Raw genomic sequence first — 23,564 nt, forward strand, 5'->3', positions numbered from 1 at the left:
AATTATGTTCTTGGTTCAAAATCTGTGGGTACATTGGTTGAATTATGATTGTTAGTTTCCAAATTTTTTCATTGATGATTTTAATCTACAGAAGGGGATATTTTGTTTCTCTTCTTTGGGGATGTATATTATTTATTGTCCATTGTTTTATTCATTAAGAATTCCAGTCATCTAGTAGCCATATGAGTTTAGTAGGTTACTTAAAATATTTCAGACCATCTAAAAATTCACTATTTCAAAAACATATTTTTTTTATTTTAAACAATTTTCATATAGGATGTGAGTCTGTCTGTCTGTGGTTTACCTTTACAGGGTACCTTTATATATGTTCATGGAAAGTTTATAACTATTTTTGGGGAGGGAACCTATACCCTCCCAAGAGAAATCTTTCCTAAAAAACAATCCATCAAAAAGATTTTACTTTACTTAGGGGCATAACCGCTGCTAAATGAATATGTTGAAAGCCCAAAACCCTACTTAGACGAAGGAAAAAGAGTTAAAAAAGATTAATAAAAGCTAAACTTTGTAAGTAAGAGTATTACATGTAAAAATTCCTGAGTCAGAAATGAATCTGTCCCGAGGGAGACAATAACTTCTGCCACATTTTTACAGGCATCATCCTGTATTGCAAGATTTAACCTGTTTTATTAACCTCTTTCTAATTTCTCAGTGTAGCTAATCTATAATTAGGGGACTGTCCTATTGGTCTTTGTTCAAGTTATGAAAATTGACTTCCTTGCCAAGGTTCAAAACCAAAAATTTTTTTTCAAATCAGTTAAAAATCAAATGGGGGGGGGATGGAGGGAGTGATTCGCCCCAATAAGTTAAATAATTGGTTCCTAAATTGAGATTCCCTCTCCCTCACAAAAAAAAGCTTGGGCGTACTTACAACAGTAACCCTTAAGAAGTAACTATTTTTGTTTTTAAAGTATTTTGAAGAGGGGGGGGGGGTCGAAAACAAGCCTAAGGATATTTGCCTGTCTCCCCACAGACCCCCATCCCACTGCAGTAACTTGTGAACATAAAAAAGTAAAGATGTAATTATGAAAGAGACTACATAGCTTCCAGGAAAGGGATGGATATATTGTACAGAGAAGAATATAATGTCTTATGTGGATATTATTAACCTTGTTATTATACTGCAATTAGTTAATCATGAGCAATTTTACTGCTGATTACTTATGTCATGTCTATATGTATGTCTATTTTACTATGTGTGTCATAAAATAAATATTTCATTTCAAATATATTTCATGTATGAAATTAAACTTTATTGGAAATTTTCTAAATTTTTTAGGTAAATGTTTAAGTTTAAACAGACAACCAACTCTTTGCATACTTTGATTAGTAGTGTTTTGCACCTGTTTTGAAGCCAAGGCATTATCCCTACTTTTAATACACTTTTTATAAAGCAATATAAACTATTTTTAACGTTATTGGTTATTATGCAGTTGAGGTCGGGACTTGAGTGGACTTTTTATAGCGTTAGTTCAATTATTCAAAATGATGTAATAATTGTGCCTTATCCTTGTGTGGGTAATGGTACTTGCACAAGATTTTAACATTTCTCCAGACACAGATTTTATAAAGGACAAATTAGATATGAAATTTAAAAAATTCGCTAGAAAATTAAATGCTAATAATATGAAATATGATTCCAATACCTTACAAAACTTGTTTGAATAGACAGTCAGAAAAAGTGTGTTATAAAACATTTGTTCAATTGCCAAAAAAATTACAAGATATCTAAAAAAGCAGCTGAGTATAGCCTATAGCCTTATTGGCTTACAGGCGAATAAAGTTGGTCACAGAAGAGCTTTGGTACTAAAAATAAGTATAGGGATGGATATATGCAACTTATGACAACAAGAAATTAATTCGAAGAAATAAATCACAAAACCTTTACGTATTTTTATCTGTTGTTTGGGACCAACACTGAGTAAAATTGACGACCTTCACAACTGCCCCCCCCCCACTCCCTTATTTTAGATTTATTTAGCTTGCTGGTTATACCTTGGTATATATGTTTTGTTCATATAATTTAATCTTAAATAATTATTTGAATTTTTGAAATGATTTTTTTTGTATGATTGAGCGCTTGGTTATAAGTCCCACAACTGCTACATATGCAGTGCAATTGCTTAAAACATTTATCTAATTTTATGTTAAATTAAATCAAATTCAACCTAACTCTAAAGTAGCTCAATTGAATTTATATTTATATGGACAAAGTTTACGAATAAATTACATTTGTGAGTTTGTAAGAGTGTTGAAATGATGAAAGTTGAATAAAAATGATGTAATTGTCATTATTGTAATGAGATAATAATACTTATAGTGTCATAGGTGGTTCAAACAAAATGTTGGAAAAAAAGAAGATTCAGCATGATGTGTATCGCGTCCGAATACTGCTTTTGTGTATACATACTATACTGCTAATGAAACTATGAAGAAACATAAATTTAAACTTAACTTTATATAGATGTAGACTATGTACAATATGGATAAGGAAAATAAGAAATATTTATCTTAATCATAATCATCATAATAATAAATATAAGCATATGCACAATTGTAATTAGCAAAGTGGTTATTTTATGGTCTGGTGGACGAGGGTATGTGTGTGCGTGTGTTTGTGTGTGAGTAAGTGTGTTTTGAGTGAGTGTGTGTGTTTTTGAGCTTCTTTAGTCTGGTTAAGCAGCTCTGTGTGTGTGTACAATTGATCGGTATTATAGAGTCATATTTATATAATGGAAACTGAAGCCTTGAGCTTATGTCCCTAAATAATTCACTATTTTCATCATTAATTGTTAAATATCTTTTCTAACTGTTTCGTAAAGCCTTCGAAGTTGCGACTGTATTGAGCCGTTATTATTATCACAGTACCATGTTTGAAAATATGGAGCTGATAGAAAGTAAATAATCGCAACTGTAGTCATTTTAATTTAGTCAAATAGAAAATATAAACTGCATTTTCTCCGCTCAGTAGGTTAAACAATGGCAGCCATATTCTTGTAGTTTTTTTTAACCCTTAACGGTCGGGGGGGGGGGGGGGGGCGTTGAACGCCCCCCCCATCCGGTTTTTTCTATCTCATTTTCTGTGTGTGAAAGATAAAGAGCCCAAACTGCTTGACTTTTTAAGTATGGGTATGACACATAACTGAGAGTTAGAATTTTTTGAATATCTCCATCCTGGCGGGCACAGGATGCCAGCAAACCTGGCAGGGTCATCCAGGTAAAGAACAAAAATTTGTTTTTGATTTAAACAAAGCATTTTATCTTACCAAAATACTAAAATATCCTCTAGTAGTACATTCTCATATTAAATACAGGTGTTCAAGTCAATTTCAGGTTCCAGGTATGATCCTGCAGGTCCTGATCCTCCAGGTCTCCAGAAATCTTTAAAATGCTCCTGTGGCCGCAATTTTTGACTTAGAGACTTCAAATTTTATACTTAAGCTTTTCTTACATGTCTACATTGTTTTAAAATTTCATAAAGATCCGCCGCCGTTTTCCCGCCGACCGCCGACTGCGGCGGCTGGCAGCTGCCAAGTACAGCTGCGGCCGCTGAAACTTATGTTTTGATATTTCAAATATAAAATTTAAATAAAATAAACATTTTCTGCAACAAAAATTTTCTTCTAGCTTTAAAAATAAAAAATTACAGCCGTTTGAAATTTTTAAGTAAAAAAGGACCTAAAAACAAAGGTTGTTAAATAAAAGGGTGAAGGAAGCGGAAATTGACCTTGACTTACTTAAGGTCGGAAATTCACCATAACACAGGGGACTTGCACAAAAAATTTTAGCCCTCTAGCTCTAATAGGAACTGAGAAAATGAGGGGGGGCGTTGAACGCCCCCCCCGGCCCCCCCCCCCCCCCCGACTGATTAAGGTGCGGCAAGGGGCCCGACTGTTAAGGGTTAAATTAGTCTGCAAGTTACACTTATTCAGCAATTTTCTCCAATCTTCAGTCAATCTGCAATACATTTGATAAATGTTATTACATAGAAATAGTATTGGATGCTTACTTAGAAAAATGGTTTAAATATTATAATATATCTCATAAATAGCTGTATGTAAGACGGGACCTTGCTATGTTTACTCGAAGAAAGTCTAATTAATTATCTATTTTATTGTATGTAGTATATAGTGGTTCTTTCTATGCATATGCCATAAATTCATAGATGTCTGTACATAAAACAATTATAGCACAGACCCATTTCCTTAAAGCAATGTATTAAAGTTTCAAAACATTCCTTTTTTTCCCATAATAATCTAATATTTTTTATTACAAGAAACAAATGGAATGCAGGTATCTGAAGGGATAAGACAATGGCCTATAATGATGTAGATCCTTAATGTTAATACACATAGTACCTCTTCTGTTGATTACAGTTAGTAGTTGAAACGCTTAGACACTCAACTTAAAAAATCAACAAATAAAGATATTAAGATTACCTAATAATTTTGGAGATCTTTAAAAATACTCAAGTCACTAAAAACTCCTTAGTTTCAAATCAAGCACAATTTGATTAATTTTGCGGAAAACTTGAAAAATTTGCTTGGTTTGTTAAGAAAAATTTGCTTGGTTTATTAAGAAAAATTAGCTTGGTTTGTTAAGAAAAATTAGCTTGGTTTATTAAGAAAAAGAGAAAAATGTGTGTCAGGGTTAATTTTGATATTATCTTGACATTAGTGAAGGTAGTTTAGTTGAAAGAGAACCAAAAAGAAGGTAGAATTACAGAAGGGAGGACAGAACGACAGACAGACTGACAGAGTAGCTTTGCTACTAAAAATCTGTTACTTTTGTCTGATGAGATTGACTAGTTGTAAAGAGATATGTTATATTGGTTAATAGAACATGATTGTTAACTAGATAAATTACCTCAATATAGATATACATATTGTATAACAGGATAAATGTATTTCATAAAAAATCTGATATTTCCTTTTGTATCTTTCAAGAAAGATTTTTATCTATTTAAATTACATTACAGATATTAGATTAAAGATATAGGTATATGTGGAAAAAAGAGTTTTTTGATTTTGAGTCATTTGAAAACATAACACATTATAGATTAGAAATAAATTATATTCTCTTTGATTTGAAATCGATGTTTTAATTTTTGCACTATTTAGCATACAGTAAATAGAAGGTTCAGCTTTAACTAATTCTAATTATTCCTCTATTTCTGATACTAGCGGCTTCGCCCCTAGCCTCTAGGGGCTTCGCCCTATATAGTTTTGGGAAGTCAACCCTAAATAGTCTTAATAGAAATATTCAAAAAAATATTCTTTGTTTAATTACTCTGTGATAAAATTAAACCCAGGTTGTGCGCTTTATGCAGAAAAATTTTAATTTGTACAAATTAAACCCAGGTTGTTTGATGTATACAAAAAAATTTCAATTCGTAAAAATTAGACCGAGGTTGTTCGCATACCCAAAAATTAAAATTAAAAAAAATATATTTTGATTTTTTTTTTTTGGGGGGGGGGGATTCATGGGGGCTTTGCCCCATGTTGCAGTGGGGTTCCCCCACCCCAATTACTGGTTTTTGTTTAAAAAAATTTAAAAAAAAAACATTTTGGAAGTGGGGATTTTTTATTTTTTGGGGGGTTGGAGTGTCCCACCTCCCAAGAAAATAGCTTAAAACCACCAGAGGACCAGTAGGTATATTCCCAGAAGGGTAGAGCCCAATTTGATAAGCAGTTACTGAGATTTTACAAAAAATGTAAAAAAAAAAATTTGGGGGGTTGGATTTTTTTATTTTTGGGGGGGGTTGGGGGTGTCCCACCCCCCAAGAAAATAGCCTAAAACCACCACAGGACCAGTAGGTATATTCCCTGAAGAGTAGAATCCGATCGGTTCAGTGGTTACCGAGATCTTAAGGGACAGACAGACAGACGGACAGACAGACGGACAGACGGTCAGACGGACAGACGGACAGACATCAAGCTACTTTGTATTATAGATTATATACTGTATCTGTATTCTTGTATTATATCCAATACAATCACATTATTGTGTCTTCATTCATTTCACATTTACCTGTCAATGCAAGACGATTTAAAATCAAAAGATTTTGTACATTTTTCGCTTATTGCAGCTAACAGTAGAATTGATTACATTCCTCGTTCTTATCATGAATATAAATTATCTAAGTTCCCCTTACTAACGACCGTGGCCTATTAACACGTAGCGCATCCGCTCGTTGTCGTAGAGATAATGAGTTCGAATACCTACTCAACTAAAAACGTTAAAAATGCTGCTGCTATGTCATATGCGCGACATTGATAGGCAGGGTAGGGGAAATTCCTTAGAATAGAAAAGAAGATATTTGGCTCCCTATAGTTATCCTGGGTTGTAGGACCTGACTGTGAAGTGTCATTGACAGCAGCCTCGCCTAATTGTTAGGAAATTCTAGCTCCCCTTCAATTTTAGAGAGAAAGGGGACAATTGAACTTTTTCCCCCTTTTGCTAGGTAGAAAACTTTAAGGGGGAAGTTGAAACATGGTTGGTTAGCACAAAGAAACAGTGTCAAAACTTTCCATCAATAATTTTAATTTACGTACATAAGGAATGGAGTTAATCTGTATCCTTATTTGGAGGTTTATTTATTTATATTTCCTTTCTCATATTTCTTTATCCCTGCCTCCAATGATTTTTTCACGTTGAACTTATTAGAAGCTTCCTTTTAACAGCTTTAAAATATTTTTTAAACTTAAGCATGTAACCTTACTTTCAATATACAATTTTAATATTGTTTTAAAAGATGTTTATTGTTTACTAATTTTACTCATTGCGTGCATATTAAGAGATAAAATGATACGTATGTTACTTATTAAAATTCTATAAATAATTTGATGTATAAATTCCTTTGGTCGCATATCTTTTAATAAAAGTATGTATTGGCATATTGGTTGAGTAATGTATTATGATAATCTATCTAATAGAAAATTGTCTGGTTTGCTTGTTGTATACACATTAGATGTAATAATAGATATTTATTAGTTCATAGAAAACTATTGTGCCTTTGTAAAACAGTGACATATTATGTACTAATTTTTATGAATTTTCATTCTCAAATCATAATGGATTAAGCAAAAATCTAAAGCAAAAAAAATATCAGAAATAGCTGGTTTGATTAGATTGTTTTATTCAGGGAAGATTCATCGTTGTGTTGGTGGGATTTTAGAATACCTTCCTGGACATCCAGCTATCTCAGTTTTTCACATTCTTGGTCGTAAAAACTTTTATTAAATCTTGATTTGTTGGTTCAAACTAGCAGTGTCTAAACATTTAAAAAGTTTTTATCTACAGAATGGGTAATTTGTTTATTATCATTGGGGTTGTTTGAGTATTATTGAGTGTATCGTCCATTGTCTTATCCCTAAAGATCCCTGGAATGAGAAGATCATTTAACACAAACTGTCCGTCATATAAAACATAGAGTAGCTTTGCCCCAAATAATTTTCATAAAGAATTTTGATAAATAAGACAAGGACAATAAAGTTAAAGAAATGTAGCTAATGTGACGCTAGTGCTCTAGAATGTATCTGAATATGGTTGATTGTTACAGATAAGGGAATATGCCAATATATATATCAAGTATTTCTTGTATCATATCTATTATTCATAAACATTATATACATATCATATATGTGTGGCTTTTCAACTATTCTATGGTTAACTTTTTATTTTCTTCTCTTAAGAAAAGGAAAAAATACATAAATGGTTGGGTAAAGTAACTATACATAGCACTCCCTCACCACCCCCCCCCCCCCACACACACACACACAAACAAAATTAAGTCATCCTGCCAGTTTATAATAGCTTAAAATTGTGCAGGAGAAAATATGCTTTCATTTTCTCAAACATATAAAAATCATTTCTAGCCACTGCGAGGACATATCCCTGCAGGGTCCTTCTAACCTTTACTTAACCTAATCTAACCTAAAATAATCATCAATAATGCAATATTTTATAAAGAATGGTTTGTGGTCCAGATGCAATATGAGGGAAACTACCGAGGAAAGGTTGAATAAGGATTGTGTTGGACAAGTAACATTCTTCAAACTTTTATCAAATGATATCACTCTGGTCTAGTAATAATTTTGTTAAGCAAAGTTGGGGAGGGGGGAGGAGGGGTAGAATAAATTTTCTATATAAACTATTCAGTAGCGTGCATAGAGATATGTAAAGAGGTTAAAAAAGAAATAGGGTGTTAACATCCACATACAAACATTTCACTCACAGCTATTGTACTTTACCTGTATCTCTGCAAAAATATATGAAATGAAAATGAAAAAATTCAAATGATTTGAAGAAAATGATGTTTATTTGTTTAACAATATGGATAATCATTGTATGATATAGTTTACTGGAAAATAAATATTTAATTGTTTGTACTACATAATCACTATCATTTGATGAAAAAGTATGACATTTCTCATGTAAAATTGATTGAAATCTAAATGTAAATATATTAAACATTACCCTAATCAAAATAATTATAATCCTTACCTTAACCTCTAAAAAAGGATCCATGTAAAGGAGAACCACATCGGTTAGTGAGATTCTAAGTTATACACACGCAACAGATTTTAAGACATACAGACAGAACTCCTGTTACTTTTTTATAATGAATAATATTAAACATAAATAAAAGTATGATCTTGTTCACATTTGCATTCAGAGTCCTGGTCCAACTTTCTCCAGGTTCCATAGCACCTTACAAAATTTAAAAATATAAAGCAAATTTTAGTCAATCAATAATTAGTTCAGGGAAATTTTCTTCAAAATCTAGCAGAGCTATAATCATTTATTATATCAAATAAATCACTAAAAATAACTTTGCTGTTGAACGTTGTTTGTTATAAATATATAAAATTTTAGGTATTTTTTTCAAAAATCCGGGTATAAAAATCCAATTATAAATAATGAAGTAAGTTATTTTTTGTATCTTACTTTAGCCTACAGATGTAGGTATTTTAGCTAAATTCAAACGTTAGGCTTATTTTGTACCAAGCGCTAGAACCTTACCTTGGGTTAAGCATCATCCTAAAGGAGGTGACCATATCCTGTACACCTGCACCCACACACCCCGCAGCACCCTTGCTGGCAGCTTTGTTCGTACAATCAGCGCACACCCTACAAAATTGGATAAAAAGTATAAACTTTATACTTTATATCCTTCCCGCTTGAAATATGATTTTAATAACATAAACTTAGAACGAAAATATTACAACAAACTTAAACTAAATAGTTTGGTTGATTTAAAAGAAAAGGGCAACAAATTTGCAATGATTCATTATATTGAATATTAAATTTAATAAGTAAACATAATCAGAGTCCTTGACAGTTCTCTTACAGAATTTCCAAATCAAAATTATTTTTGAAAGAATTAGCCAAGACAATGGGTACAACCAATAAGTATTCTAAAAAGTAAGGTTTTTATCTGTAGCTTCAGATTTTGATAACTACTCAACCAAACGTGTTCTCGATTTTAAATGATCTATTAGGATGGTTTTAGGCAATTTTTCTGTCCGTCCCTTCCTTTCAAATACGAAGCTTCTAGATGCTAGGGGCGAAGCCGCTAGTAGTAGTTAAAATTGTATACAGTATAGTCAGAACTGATTAACCCAAGCTTTGTTGGTTTTCCGGGTCAAGTGTCAAATATTTTTATCTTCCTATCCAAACTTTGCTTTCATCATAACTTACAATATTGCATACATACATGGATAGGTGTATGAGTTGAAAATTTAAACATTTTAGAAAACTGATTTTTACTTGCAAGTTGACTTAAATCATGGTCATCTTTTACGATAATGACCATATATTTATTTTGATAATATAAATTACACAAAATTTTATGGTACTGAATTATCATCTGTTTAAAGACCAAAGCAATCCAAATATGTACGTTTCTTTTTGATTCAGGATTATAATGATTGCATAATAGAACTCGTGCTTAAATTTGCAAATGAAAAATGTATTAAATTTATTTATATCTCTGTACTTTTAACAATTTTTTTTCTATTTTTAAATAAAGTTTATTTCTCTTCCCCTTTGTAATTAATTTGATATTTCCGTGAACACAGACACTCACAAAATTTAACTAAAAACTTATATTCATTATTCATAATTATCTTTTCTTATATAAAGTTAGAATTTTATCACAATTTTTAAGCAAGGCTTCTCTATTAATCACTTTGTCTGTCCTTCCGTTAGCAACTCAACCATTAAATCTGCCAGTAGTCGTTAAAACAATAAAAGAAATGTGATTTTTTTCTCCGATATTATTCAAGATTTTTTTGTGAAGACATCAATTTCAAAAATCCCTTAAAAAAGAATTAACTTGATATATCTTAAATTTGGCCCTTAGGTTCAAATCTCGGCAAAAAGCACGTCATAACTGAAGACTTTAAAAATTGTACACCTAAAATTGTAATTATATCAGATGCTTGCCATTAATATAGAGAGTACGTGTCCAAATATCTATAACAAGGTTAAAAAATTGGATCCGTTCGAAAGCTTCGCTCCTACCATCCAGAGACTAAAGGATTAAGGAGAGGGGGAAATAATCTCAAGCTTTAATTTAGAACTAAAATCATCCTTGGAACTAAGCGAGTCTTCCCTAAAATGTAAAACTAATCGGTCTTGTAGTAAGACTGACAAAACTGACCATTATACTTTTAAACAATGAGATAATAAATTAAAAAGTTATACTAACCTGTTTCCAGCAGTCAAGCTTTCCAGATCTGGATGTAGGGAACAGGCGGGGGAACTGTACACCAGCTACAATATAAATATAGAATAATTTTGCTACATATTCTAAAGTGTTATGTACAACTATCTTATATCCTTATACTAAAGTAACAGGATGTTTGTCTGTCTGTCTGTGTGTACCGAAGGATCTCGCTAACCGCTGAACCGATCGGGTTCTCCTTAACAGGGTAGCTTATCATAAGTCCCGGGAAGGTTTATAACTATTTTGGGGGAGGGTACCACCACTCTCCCAGGAGAAATGACAAAAAAATCGAAATTTTTCAAAATTTAGGGGAGACTTCAACGTCAAATAAGGTGGTATCGTACATAAAAAAATTAACTTTAACAAACAAAAACATTTAAAGTGCCACTAGAGGCCTCTAGGGGCGTAGCCGCTAGTAATACATACAGTATCTACTTCAAAATGAAATGGTATACCAAATCATAGGATAAATCTTTGGTAATCTACAAGATTTTGTAAAGTACGTTACCCATTTTTTCTCGAAATTTCAAATATATACAAAAAGGGCTATTTATTATCTATCGACCCTAGCCTCTAGGGGCTTCGCCCCAAGAGGAATTGGGAAGTCCCCTAATTTATATATAATCGTTCCTTCGTGATTTCTAAAAAAAAATTAGTTGGGGGGGGGGGGATTTTTTTCAGTGGGGCTTCGCCCACAGGGTGCATTTTTTGTTTTAATTTACAATTTAAAAAAAAATTTATGCATTCAATCCAAAATACGTAAATCCATTCTATTTGCAATGAAATTGCAATTTTATTTTTAAAAATATGTTTTAAACCAGATTTACAAATATTTATATCAAAAAAGTTGTGCAAGTCATACGGATAGACACATAAGATGAACGGATTGGTAAATCATTTAATAAAAGTAAAAGGCTGTCCCTCTGACTGTCTGTATGCGTGTGTGCGTCTCACATTTACACTTTTAGATTTTGAACAAAAGAAAATACAAAGATGAAAACAGAAAGTGAGTCATACAAACCAAACAATCCTTTATTTTCAAATTTGTATAATAAAACGTACTTTTTTACTGTGAAATCTCATTTAGATTGGTTTAGGTTACAAAATTGTTTTCTTTTTATGTTTTCTTTAAAATGATTTGTATAATCCCTTAAACCAAAAACTGACTCCTCTATTATTCTAAAATAAAAATTTTATCATAAAAGAAAATAACTAACCTGACCTAAAGTTACGAAAAAAATCAATTATGTTATACTCTAGTTTAAGAAGAAGAAAAAAATTACCACATCCCATAACCGTGACGCAAATCCAGCTGAGATATTGGCTGCAAAAATATGTCACAAACATTCACAATTCCTTTGTACACGAATTATGGACAAAGAAACCAGTTTGCAAAGGCGTGCATATCATTTTGGTCGGAGGGAAGGGGGGGGGGTGTTAGGGACGAAAAGCGTATTTTAAAATCTCTTGAGCAAAGGGTTTGGGGCTTCTTTGTCCCCTTACCCTGGAGTTTAAATGTATGTCTTATTTTTTGGGATGTTTTGATAACCCTATCCATTATTTTTAAATTTCAAATTCTTACAGAGGGATCTAACCCAATGGGATCCTATCCTTACGGACCTCATATAACTTTTACTTACCTTACGGAGCACAAAAAAATGTTACTTTTAAAAAGTTCTTTTGTAGCCTATATGCGATATAAAAAAAATAATATGACAATATCAGAAGGTATAATAAAGGCTTTAGATTACAAAAAACTTTATTTAGAAAAAATACCATCGAGAGGTTTAGTTTAATTAAAATGGCTGTAAGTTGGAATACCTTAAAATTGGTGCAGTAGAGTGTGACAACAGTTTCCACTGTGAAGTTTTTCAGGTTGCTTCTCACCTCGTATCCCTAACATTACGTGGATTCTTTACTTTAACTTTATTCAAATGAAAATGCATTTTTAATACCCCCCCCCCTTTTGTTTTTAATTCCTGTTTTTGATAAAGTTCTGGAAATAAAATTTGTCCAAATATTTTTTAAATGCTAAAGTTTACAACAAATTGATGCTGAGGCACAATGTTATAAGCTATTAATCTCTGTAAACAATGATTAAAATATATATCCTTATTAAGTTAGATATGCTCTATTAAATTAATTTATATGAATGTTAAATTTTATACATTTGTGCTGCTGTTGCTTCATAGTTGATGACGATCATTCGTCACGTCTGTCCGTCTGATTTGTTTGGAAATTTAAAGTAGATGAATCCTGCCTTATCCCCTCTAGCTGGGGCTAAACGAATAGGTAGTAGGAATGCTCGTTCTTTCACTATTATATTTCGATCTAAAATAGTTTTAATTAGTGGTTGTTAACAAAATAATGCACATTGAAGATAGTTCGAAGCAGACAGGGAGTAGAAATTGGACTGTAAATTATACTGGTCAGGTACCTAAAGCTTTGCTACTATATTAAGTTGATATGACTAATTATATAAGGCCAATAAATAAAAATATTTTTAAAAACAGATGGATTATTTGGAAAGTAAAATACAAAATTAAACAAAATGGTGCATCGTAGAATCGTAGAAAAGCCTTACTTTTCAAAAGAACAGAATGATTTTCACTTTATGTAAATACTCAAAAAGTTGATGTTAATCTTATTCTTAAGAATTACAAAGAAAAATGGACAGTATCTTGTGTAATATAATCATCCCTGCATTAAACCCCCTTTTTCAGCCATCGTATCTTAGTAAGTAGTCCAGAAAAAAAGACTTATGTATGACTAACTTAATGATGTTTAAATCTGTCTTTTAAAAATGTATCTTTATTCAAGTATTTTTTTTTTAAATAACAGACATTACATATTTACATTTGTCTACTGATTAATTAGTGTACTTTAGACATAATAAAAGAGTTAGATAATAAGACTAGATATAAAAACTATATTTTTGATAGAGAATATAATCTATAAATGATTTTGTCTGTAATGCTATATCTGTTTAGTCGCAATTACACACCTATTTCATTCATGCTCTCTCTCTCTCTCTCTCTCTCTCTCTCTCACTATCATATCAATTTAAGGTTTGGCGGGGGGGGGGGGGGGGGGTGGGATTAAATTAGCTGCAAATTTTAAGAATTTAGATAATGAATAGAAAAGTTTACTTAAAGTTAGTTGACACAAGAGAAAATAGTCAGGAATCTAAAGGGATAAGACAATGGACAAAATTACCCATTTTGGTTGAAAAGTTTTGAAACTACTGGTTAAAAGCAACCAATCATGATCTAATAAAAGTGTCAAAATTTTAAAGTTAACGAATTGGAAAACTTTATAAAATTTACAAAGTAAGATTTACATTCTAATGTCCCCTCTCTCTCTGGAGAAGAGTAAAGTGCAAAACTTGATTATATTCTTGTCTGCAAATCATTACACACTTTGTCTTGGTGTTCATGCATTTTAGCAAACTTATGTCATACTAAAAGATTTATATACTATTAATTTAAATCAGCAAAACGAACAATAGTAAAAATGAAGTATTAAACGGTTATACGTTTTAAAAAGCATTCACCGTATGAAACTTTTCTTTTTTTATAAAGAGTTTATATCACTTTGTTTGATATTTGAACGTTGCTTTATTTTGTTTTTTCACAGATACTTTTCAAAATTTATTTGCTTCTGTAAAATCAAGATCATTTGCTGTTTTGAGTTTACACTTTTATCTAAAACAATGATTCAATTGTTTTAGAAACTTTTATTGGCTTAACTTTTCCTTAAAAAAGTATAAAAGGCCACTTATATAATAATATATAATACAGGTTGCATTGTTGTACAATAGGATAAGTGAATTCAGTTTTTAATGCTTTAATATCAGGTTGGGGTCGTGAAATAAAACTATTTCATTAGTGAGAACTATTGTTTGCACCACCACATAAGCTTCCAGTGACACCTTAAAAACAACTTAAACTACAGTTATAATAATAGCTTGGCGGTGCAGGGCACTTTTTCTTGAGGGTGTCTTTCTCTGGGGAGGATATATCAAGCCATACCCAAAAACAAACCGAAATCTTTAGGCAGCAAACTAAATCAGTTCAGCGGTTATCGATACACAAAAACACCGACATCCTATCAATATTATATAATAATTAAATAAAGATCTCTAAAGCTTTTCCTTTTGCCTTAATTCACCCAAATTAAAAAAAAAGATTTCTTTTTAAATAAGTATTTTGAATAAGGTAATAATTTAAAAATTACCTAAAGGACAGTTACTTTCAAAGCACGAGGTAGTCTGATTCAGAAAAGAACATTCCTCTACGTCACCTATACAATTTTTGTTTAATTATTTATAAATTAAAAATAGATTTATAGAAAATAAAATCACAAATCTTGCACATATATTTAATTTTCATATTTTTGTACCATTACTGAAAGACCAACGGGCCAAGCTAATTATATACTGCATTCTCATATTTAAATCACAATGATAAAATTAAAATCAGCTATCTATCTATCTAAATAAAAAAAGTAGTGTACCTCTAACTAGTGATCTATTTCTATCCATAGTCCCACTACCACACTGAGTAGAACAAGAACTCCACGGGTCCCAAGGAGTATAAACACACGGGTTGGATATTTCCTCCTTTTCAGATCTTACATAGTCGTCAAGTAATTCAGGTAGATCTATAAAAAAAAACAAGGATGCCAACATACAAAAGTAGCGAAGCAAAAAAGTGTTGTGGATGTTAATACAAACAAAGTGATTTAAAAGCAGATGGTAAGTTTTAAAAAAGGGGAGGTTGCTTTCGCAGAAATCCGTTTTCTCGCCAAATTAGTCAATTTTGAATCATTTGAGACAAACTTTTTTTCCTAAACATTTTCCTTTTATTTTCTCCTGACACTTTTTTTGGTAGACTAGGGACATGTTTTTAATATTAAACTAACCTATAAGTAAAACGGGATTAAATTAATATTTTAGCACTCCTGCGTTTGTCCACTCCGACGTTTGTCCTGGAACCTTTTGAATTTTTACTCCTATTTTAAAGTCTTAAAACTCAACCTTTACGGAATTCTGCGAAAGCTCCCTTTATATAAAAATCACGACACCTTTGATAGTTTTATATATTTTAATATTTATATTTTTGTGGCATGGCTGATAAACTGACGGAATAGCAGCCACGAAAGTCATATCCTCCCAATAGCATTACGACAGACAAAGTAAATATAGAGTAGCTTCGGAATGGTAGACGTCAAGAGGACTTTAAAGACAGATGACCAACAATTGGTCGACATTTCGCCACATTAAAATAATAATATGTAAGATAAGGAAAGAAACTTCAAATATTACAAGGAAAAACCAAACTAATCATATTATGATGTAATAAAAGTATTTTCTTTTTCAATTATTTTTTGATGATTGGTGGTCAGTTAAGTGAGTTGAGTAAGTGCAGCGATTTCAAAAGCTTTTAATAAAATCATTTCTATGGTTTAAATATATTTCTAAAAAATAATTAAATAAGATTTTGTAAAGAAAATTTTTAATTTCTAGTTTAACTTTTTTGAACTATCAAGAAATTAAAATTAAGAATTATTTCAACTTATTTCAACTAGATGACCTTTAAAAGCTGCTTTACTGTGAAGAAGAACCCTATCGGTCCAATGGTTAGATAAATCTTTCTATACACACAGACAGAATTCTTACCTTTTATTCAAAAGACCTAATAACTTGTAGATCTTAAACGCATCTTGAAATAGTTGTATTATACCTGAATCAAAATATTCTCCAGCAAACTGATCATAATTGTTATAATCATAATAACTATATTGCTCATAATCATCTATTAACACTCCATCTACACCAGTATCAGAATGGTAATGGATTTTATTATTCTAAATTTTCGTTTTTTAAAGTGTTTGGTAGGATTGATCTAGCAGTTTTTTTACAATTTTTTTTAGAAAATTAAGTGTTTTTTTTTCAATAATATCATGTATTAATAGGTTTCATCAAATAAGTTTTTATCTAATAGAATTATATTTCTTTTACCATCCCTTATCCCTGCATTTAATGTTGTGGAAGGTGTTTGTTTTGTCTTTATTGTAGGTGTCCTAATAGTAGATCTAGCTGTGGTTGTGGTTCTTCTAGTGGTTGTTGTTTTCCTAGTTGTAGTTGTGGATTTTGTTGTGCTTTTTGTTGTGGGTGCTTCTGTTGTCGTTTTCTTTCTCTTCCTATAAAAGACACATTTAATAGTAAACAAAATAAATAAGTGAAACTTATAAATGATTAACTACCATTACCTCGTAATACTCTAACACCCAAGGATATTAGGTTAAGTAACATCCATCTGACAACCAACCCTTTGATTGCATGACCTTTGTCTGAGAAATCCTAACTGTGCATGGTAGTGAGTTGCGCCTGTTTATAGGCCAAGGCATTGTCCCTACTCTTAATATTTATGTCGCCCACCTAACATAGCAGCAGTAGGAATCATTTTAACGTGTTTAGTTATGACGCGGTGTCGGCCCTAGATTCGAACCTATCACCTCCCCGGCGACGAGGTGATAGATGATACATCTTTATATACTTTTGTCTTGGATAGGCTTTAGGGATTTAAAAATTAAACTTATTGCTTTTATATTCGTTGTTGGACATTAAGATTTTTCACGCAACAGGTAAAAATCTTTAACATTCAAAGTTAGGACTTTCATAGAGAGTGCTATCATTCTATTGGTTTGTTGCCTTATATGTGTTGCCTTTTGCCTCAGGGTGGTGTTAAAGCAACAAGTTCTAGTTGAAATGGACGAGTCATTAGACGAACAAACCAAGTGATGAGGACCTCACCCTTACTGGGTAAGCAGCGTTATCAAACACTGTGCTAATGTCAAAGCTACAAAAATTACAGAAATATATTCCTGACCTGCTCATCTTAACTAATCTTCTCCTTGCCTCCATCCTGGACAGGAGAGAGTCTCTGGCTCTGGCAGCTGCAAGCATACCAGTTCTAACCAACACATTACAATTTATAAAAAAGAAAAATACAAAGCCACAATTTAATTCTCTCTGCTTTTTGAGATAGTAATTATTTTTATTTTATGAAAGTTTATATTTGATATTTTGCAATGACGAATCAAATACTAAAGATGAGATTTTACATTTTGAAATTTAAAATAGAAAAAAATAAGTTTTTTATAAAAGTGGATAATAGGTAAAAGTTTTACTGATAAAATATTTTCAATAAAAAAAAATAATAAAATGTAAACATTTTAAGATGAATTAATTGTTTTGAGATTAAAATATGTAAAACATAAAATTGGAACCTGCCGGTTTTTCCTAGTTTTTATTATTATTATACATCTGAAACTTAAAGAAACTATTTTTCATACTTGTGGAGGGGGAGGATGTTGGTAAGTTTTTGTTGTTTTAGATCAAATAATTATTTTGAGGTAAGGAGATACCCTTCTCTTATTAAAATTACTTTAAAATAATTAAGAAAAAAAAGAAAAAAAGAAAATTTATAATTTCTCCTATAACTATAAAATACTTAAAACAGCTGATTCCCATCCCTTTATCAATATCTAATAATAATTGTATAGTTTAATGTATAAAAATAACCTAAAGGTTTAAAAGTTCTTCCAACAGAGAGTTGATCAGTAAGCAAACTCATTAGTCTATTAGACTCATCACACCTTAATTAAATCAACCAATCACGTGTCTCCTTGTAATATTACAAGCGTATTGTTGGATATCATTTTAGCAAAGGGTAGCAGTGATTGGTATATTTGAGCGGCAAATTTTAAAATTTGGAAATTTAAGTTGTGTCATTTTAATTCAAATGGAAGGTTATTTTTATAAATTTTGACAATTTTACATTGCAACACACAATGCCTTCGAAGGTGCTTTGACTTTAGTGTCAGAACCTAAATTGGGACATAGTGCATTTCATTACCCTAGGTTAGGTAACTTCATTTCACTTTTCAATAAAATCTAAAATGCAGCGGTTTTTGAGAAAATTAGATTTAAAAATTTCAAGTTCAATTTTCACCCACTAGGAGTTACCGCATAATCATGACAAGAAAAGCAAAGATTATTTATTTAAAATTTTAAACAACTTTGCTTTTATAAAGTCAGTCATAAAACCTCTCTATATATGATTTATTTAAGGCTAAATTTCCGTGACCTTAGCAAAGCAATTGATAAAAATGGCCATTGACTAACTCACTTCAGGAGTGGTTTTATGAAGAACTTTATAAAAGCAAAGTTGTTCAAAAGTTTAAATAAATAATATTTGCTTTTCTTGTCATGATTATGCGGTAACTCCTAGTGGGTGAAAATTGAACTTGAAATTTTTAAATCTAATTTTCTCAAAAACCGCTGCATTTTAGATTTTATTGAAAAGTGAAATGAAGTTACCTAACCTAGGGCAATGAAATGCAATATGTCCCAATTTAGGTTCTGACACTAAAGTCAAAGCACCTTCGAAGGCATTGTGAACAAAGTGTATATGTAAGAACGTAATGCGATGTATCTTCTGTTAAATAAATATAGAAAGTCTAGATGATTATTCTCTTAATTGGACCAATAGTAAACCATTTTAGGATTAATACGACCACATTAATTGTTAAAAAGTGAGCACATATTGAAGAAATTTTTTTTTTATTCATTCAAACAGTTGAATTTCTATTGTTATGTACTGCACTACATCTTCACTATGCGGTAAGTAGAAAATTATTTGAATGTTGAAAATATAACTTTACACAATGACAACTTCTTCATGAGGAGAGCCCAAGGCAGTCATCTCAGCATTCAGACTGTTATGAGGTATTACTCGGAATCTAAAATAAGCACAATTAGGGTCATAGGTAGCGCAGCAATGTGTTGCAAAGTTTTCTAGCAAAATTGCAAGATTTGACTGGCTGACGGTATGTAATTCAAACTTTTTGTCACTGTTGTGGATTGTTTTGTTTAATTATTAGTTGACATGAATATTAAGGGATCCATTCTGAACAGTATATTATATACTCTGTACATCCATTTTTTTCTAAAGTTTTAGGAATATTTTAAGGTTTACCTACTAAAATGTAGGAAACAAAATAATTTTTAAAAAATGTGCTCATTCTCGACTTTGAAAGTATCTCTCAATGATTGTTCTTATACATTTACAGTTTAAATATTCTGCTATGTTTTACTTAGTTTCACACTTGTATACACAATCAGACTTATTCTATTATATTATCTGTAATTGTTACTTAGCTCACACCAGACATACTCTAGGACATAATAAGGAGAAATATTTAGGTGGTCAAAATAAGGTTCAACAAACAAAAGTTTCTGGTTATTACTATAGAGTTTTTAAAGATCATTACAGGAATCCCTATGAACGGTTTGAAAATAAATAGGACGTTTAACGTCCTAAAATAAGAGTAGTGAAAATATTCTTAAAAACGCCCATATTTAAACATAGAATTTTTATTCCAGATTACAGGTACCTATTAGTTCGAGAATATACACAATTTTTTAAAAGTATATGGGCTCTATGATTGTTTCTAAAAATTTAATAAATGTATTTGGTCTTAAAAATATCTACTTTTTTGTAAATTTTATAAAATAACTTCTTTTGTTAAAAATACAGGTCGAGAAACTACTTTAGTTACAAAATATGCACTGTACAAAATTGGACTCTTATTTAACCTATGATTTTAATGCAATTACTATATTTGTTGATTTGCTTTCCTTTAGTTTATATTCCTTGTTTTCTCTTCGTTTGTACATACTTGCTATATAAAAAACTAGGAGCTATTCTCTTAGAGGCCTCTAGGGGCACTTGAAATTTAAGTCGACCCCCCCCCCCTCACCATTTTTGATTCTAGTTTCAAAAAAGATTTTTTTGTGAGGGGTAATTTCTTTCTATGGGCGATTTCACTTGGGAGAGTGGTGGTACCCTCCCCAAAAGATCCTTCAGTATAGATAGACAGACATCTTGTTATTTTATTATTAGGTTTATTTGTTTAAAGTACTATTTTTTCTCCAATTTCTTTACAAGCTCTGCTACTATTGGAGTTAATTGCCTTCGTTATGTTTAAAGAAAAACCTGAATCTTTTGCCACAATCATATTCTCTCAGATTCTTGACACAGCTGAAGTTTGTCTCTGATTCCTGCACATTTTTTATAAACCTTTTTATATCCTGTTATAAAAAGAAGTAAGGTTTTTTGTTGTCTGAAGTTTTAGATTTCAATAGCTACTGAAATAAATGAGTTCTATACATTTATGCATATTTTGGGAATATTCATATGCATCTAAGGATGCTTTTAGGGTTTTTTTTATTTTTAGATTTGAGTCTTGAGTCTTGAGATGCTTATCCAGTATATAATTTACTTGACCCGTTCACCTATCAGTCATGCTACAAAATACATACGGATATAAAAAGGTTTTGTGATTTGTATCTATCCCGAGTTATTGCTCTCTTTTTAACACTGAACATCTGCTCTATAACTCACTTAATCCTATTGCTCATCCATAGTTTTAGGTGCTGTCATAATCATGGATATTATCATTCTTATTTATTTAAAAAATAATCCAATCAAATCAAATCTTTTAATGATTATATAATGTTTTAATATTAATTAGCCAATTAGCAACCTTCAATAATTTTCCATATTTTATCAAACTAATGCTACTTCTATGTTTATTTTTTAAAAGATCCTATTCCTATCTTTTACTTTTTTATTTCTATTCATTAGAGGATCTATATCCCTTTATCCCAGAAAATATTTCCATGTAATTTTGGGTTAATACCAAGATTGAGCTAAGTTTAAAACTTTTATCAGATTTGATGCCAAGTTTTGTGAAATCTCAATAGCACAGGTAAAGAATTGTGATGAGAGTATAAAGATATTTGTAAAGACTTTAATCATTTCTAATATGCTTACAGTAAAAGTTTCAAGGATTTTATTGCTGGGTATAAAGTAAAGCAATTTTACTTGGACAAAAATTTGAAAGTCAAAATTTAAACAGTAAACAACTTAATATTGTTAATAAACCAAATCCTACAAAATTTGGGGATTGGGATTTCTTTAGCTTCACTTTAATATAAAGATATATACATTTAAGATTTAGGTAATCATAACTTATAAGCTAGCATAAGAATCTTTATTGGATTTGGCCTAATTTCTTTTTGCATATATTCTAACAATTTATTATCTTAATTTCGCTGAAAAAGTAAAAAAATCAAAATGATACTAGTCTGTTCTTTTGACTTTCGCTTAATTTTCTTTTTGAGAACTAATTAGAGCAAGCTAAGATACTTGGCAAAAAATTGGAGTAGAATATTATTTCATATGCCTTTTCATTGTCCCCTATCTCAGCTCTGGATAATTAATGTTTATAATCCTGTTTAGTAGGTGCACAACCGACCATGGCCGACCAAGCTGACCAGGTTAACCTTCCTCCACCCACACTCTGAAATAAAAGCAAGGATGTCATTGTCAACATCTAAAACACTAACATACAGGGTTGGGCAAATAAAACCAAACTTTTTTATTTGATCCACCCTGTATAGAGGGTATCAACAGATGTAATATTCAACATTATTTATATGTCTCAATAAAATTTAGTATGAATCTTTACTAAAATTGCTTAAATAACGGATCCTTTTTATAAACTTTCTTACATTTTAAGAATTAATATAGAGAGATACCTTGCTTATAAAATTGTGCCAAATAGTACAAGAAATTGATATTACAAAAATCCGGTATAGTCCCTTTCGTTGCAACGCCCCGTAAGGGGGCGATTTTCTGTATTTTCACAATAGCTTTTCTCCTATTTCAAGCCCCTTCAGGGGTCTCTAACACTGCGGTGCCAATTACCTAACCCTGCGGGGCAATCACCTAACCCAATATAACCTAATCTGACCTAAAATAACCTATTAAAGGCCATTAAAAAATACGACTCTTAAGGCGCGTTGCCACGGAAGGGACTATACCCCAAAAATGAAATAAATTATAAGAAATATTTATGTATTTATGAAGGTGAGTTTCCCTTGTGATTAAACTCTGTCATCGACTTTAGGTCTTTTCAAAGGTTGAATTTTCCAAAATATAGAATAAAATTTATATTTATACAAAAACATAATTATGTAAACGTATTGTAAAAGAAAGTTTTTGCATTATAAGATTTCCTATAAATTAGATAACATAACAAAGTTGATAACTTAATCATATTTGGATGAAAATGCAATCAAATTTCAAAGTTGAGACTCTTTATTGATATCATTCAACAATTTTAGCAGTTCACACCTCTTCTAAACTATTTTTACAAAAAAATTATTTTGCCATCTTTAAGTCATCTGTACGTTTTTCCCTTACTTTTTTCACACTTACAATTCTTCGTTATTTTATTTTCCTCGCAAGTGGATAGCAAGCACATAACTCCTTACACTTTTTAAAAAAATAAGTTAAAGATAAGTGAGTAGGGGGCGGTTCATTATGTCTAACTGCTGTGGAAGGGCCAAAACCTGTGTTTTTCTAACCCTCACCCAATATGACCTAACCTAGCCTAAGGTTAAACAAAATAAAATAAATGAACTAATCCCCCCCACCCCACCCATTAATATTAATTTATTTCATTGTGGGATCCTGTGCATAACTAGGAACTTTAAGGGAAATTCCGGCATGTTGTTAAGTGTCTCCATAAATCTATTTATTGTCAAAAAGATGAAGATTTGATGATCTTATAAAGTTTACTATGTGAAGAGGTGTGTTTTTGTTCAGTTATAAAAGCAAATAAAAGATTTTGTGTATGCGTTCAGCATTTTGCAAACTAGTATACATTATACATACAA

The 23,564-nt window shown here is 31.1% G+C and overlaps 2 protein-coding genes across 3 annotated transcripts in view; one reads left to right on the forward strand and one right to left on the reverse strand.

Moving 5' to 3' along the window:
• Positions 1 to 23,564, forward strand: part of EloB (transcription elongation factor elongin B) — a 178,932-nt gene that overhangs the window by 59,046 nt on the left and 96,322 nt on the right. The window lies entirely within an intron of this gene.
• Positions 8,318 to 23,564, reverse strand: part of LOC145329534 (uncharacterized) — a 47,762-nt gene continuing 32,515 nt past the window's right edge. The window contains exons 5-19 of the mRNA XM_080173783.1: positions 22,113 to 22,183; positions 20,815 to 20,877; positions 19,481 to 19,558; positions 18,339 to 18,412; positions 18,044 to 18,056; positions 17,644 to 17,727; positions 16,785 to 16,954; positions 16,495 to 16,581; positions 15,266 to 15,412; positions 14,987 to 15,052; positions 13,011 to 13,081; positions 12,572 to 12,646; positions 10,733 to 10,797; positions 9,043 to 9,150; positions 8,318 to 8,730 (exon numbers count right to left, since the gene is read on the reverse strand). Coding sequence (XP_080029909.1) covers positions 8,652 to 8,730; positions 9,043 to 9,150; positions 10,733 to 10,797; positions 12,572 to 12,646; positions 13,011 to 13,081; positions 14,987 to 15,052; positions 15,266 to 15,412; positions 16,495 to 16,581; positions 16,785 to 16,954; positions 17,644 to 17,727; positions 18,044 to 18,056; positions 18,339 to 18,412; positions 19,481 to 19,558; positions 20,815 to 20,877; positions 22,113 to 22,183 — 1,251 coding nt within the window. The 3' untranslated portion in view covers positions 8,318 to 8,651. The remainder of the gene's footprint in view (positions 8,731 to 9,042; positions 9,151 to 10,732; positions 10,798 to 12,571; positions 12,647 to 13,010; positions 13,082 to 14,986; positions 15,053 to 15,265; positions 15,413 to 16,494; positions 16,582 to 16,784; positions 16,955 to 17,643; positions 17,728 to 18,043; positions 18,057 to 18,338; positions 18,413 to 19,480; positions 19,559 to 20,814; positions 20,878 to 22,112; positions 22,184 to 23,564) is intronic.

This window comes from Acartia tonsa, chromosome 1, assembly GCF_053477335.1.
Source record: "Acartia tonsa isolate MP-2025a chromosome 1, ASM5347733v1, whole genome shotgun sequence".
NCBI lineage: Eukaryota > Metazoa > Arthropoda > Copepoda > Calanoida > Acartiidae > Acartia > Acartia tonsa.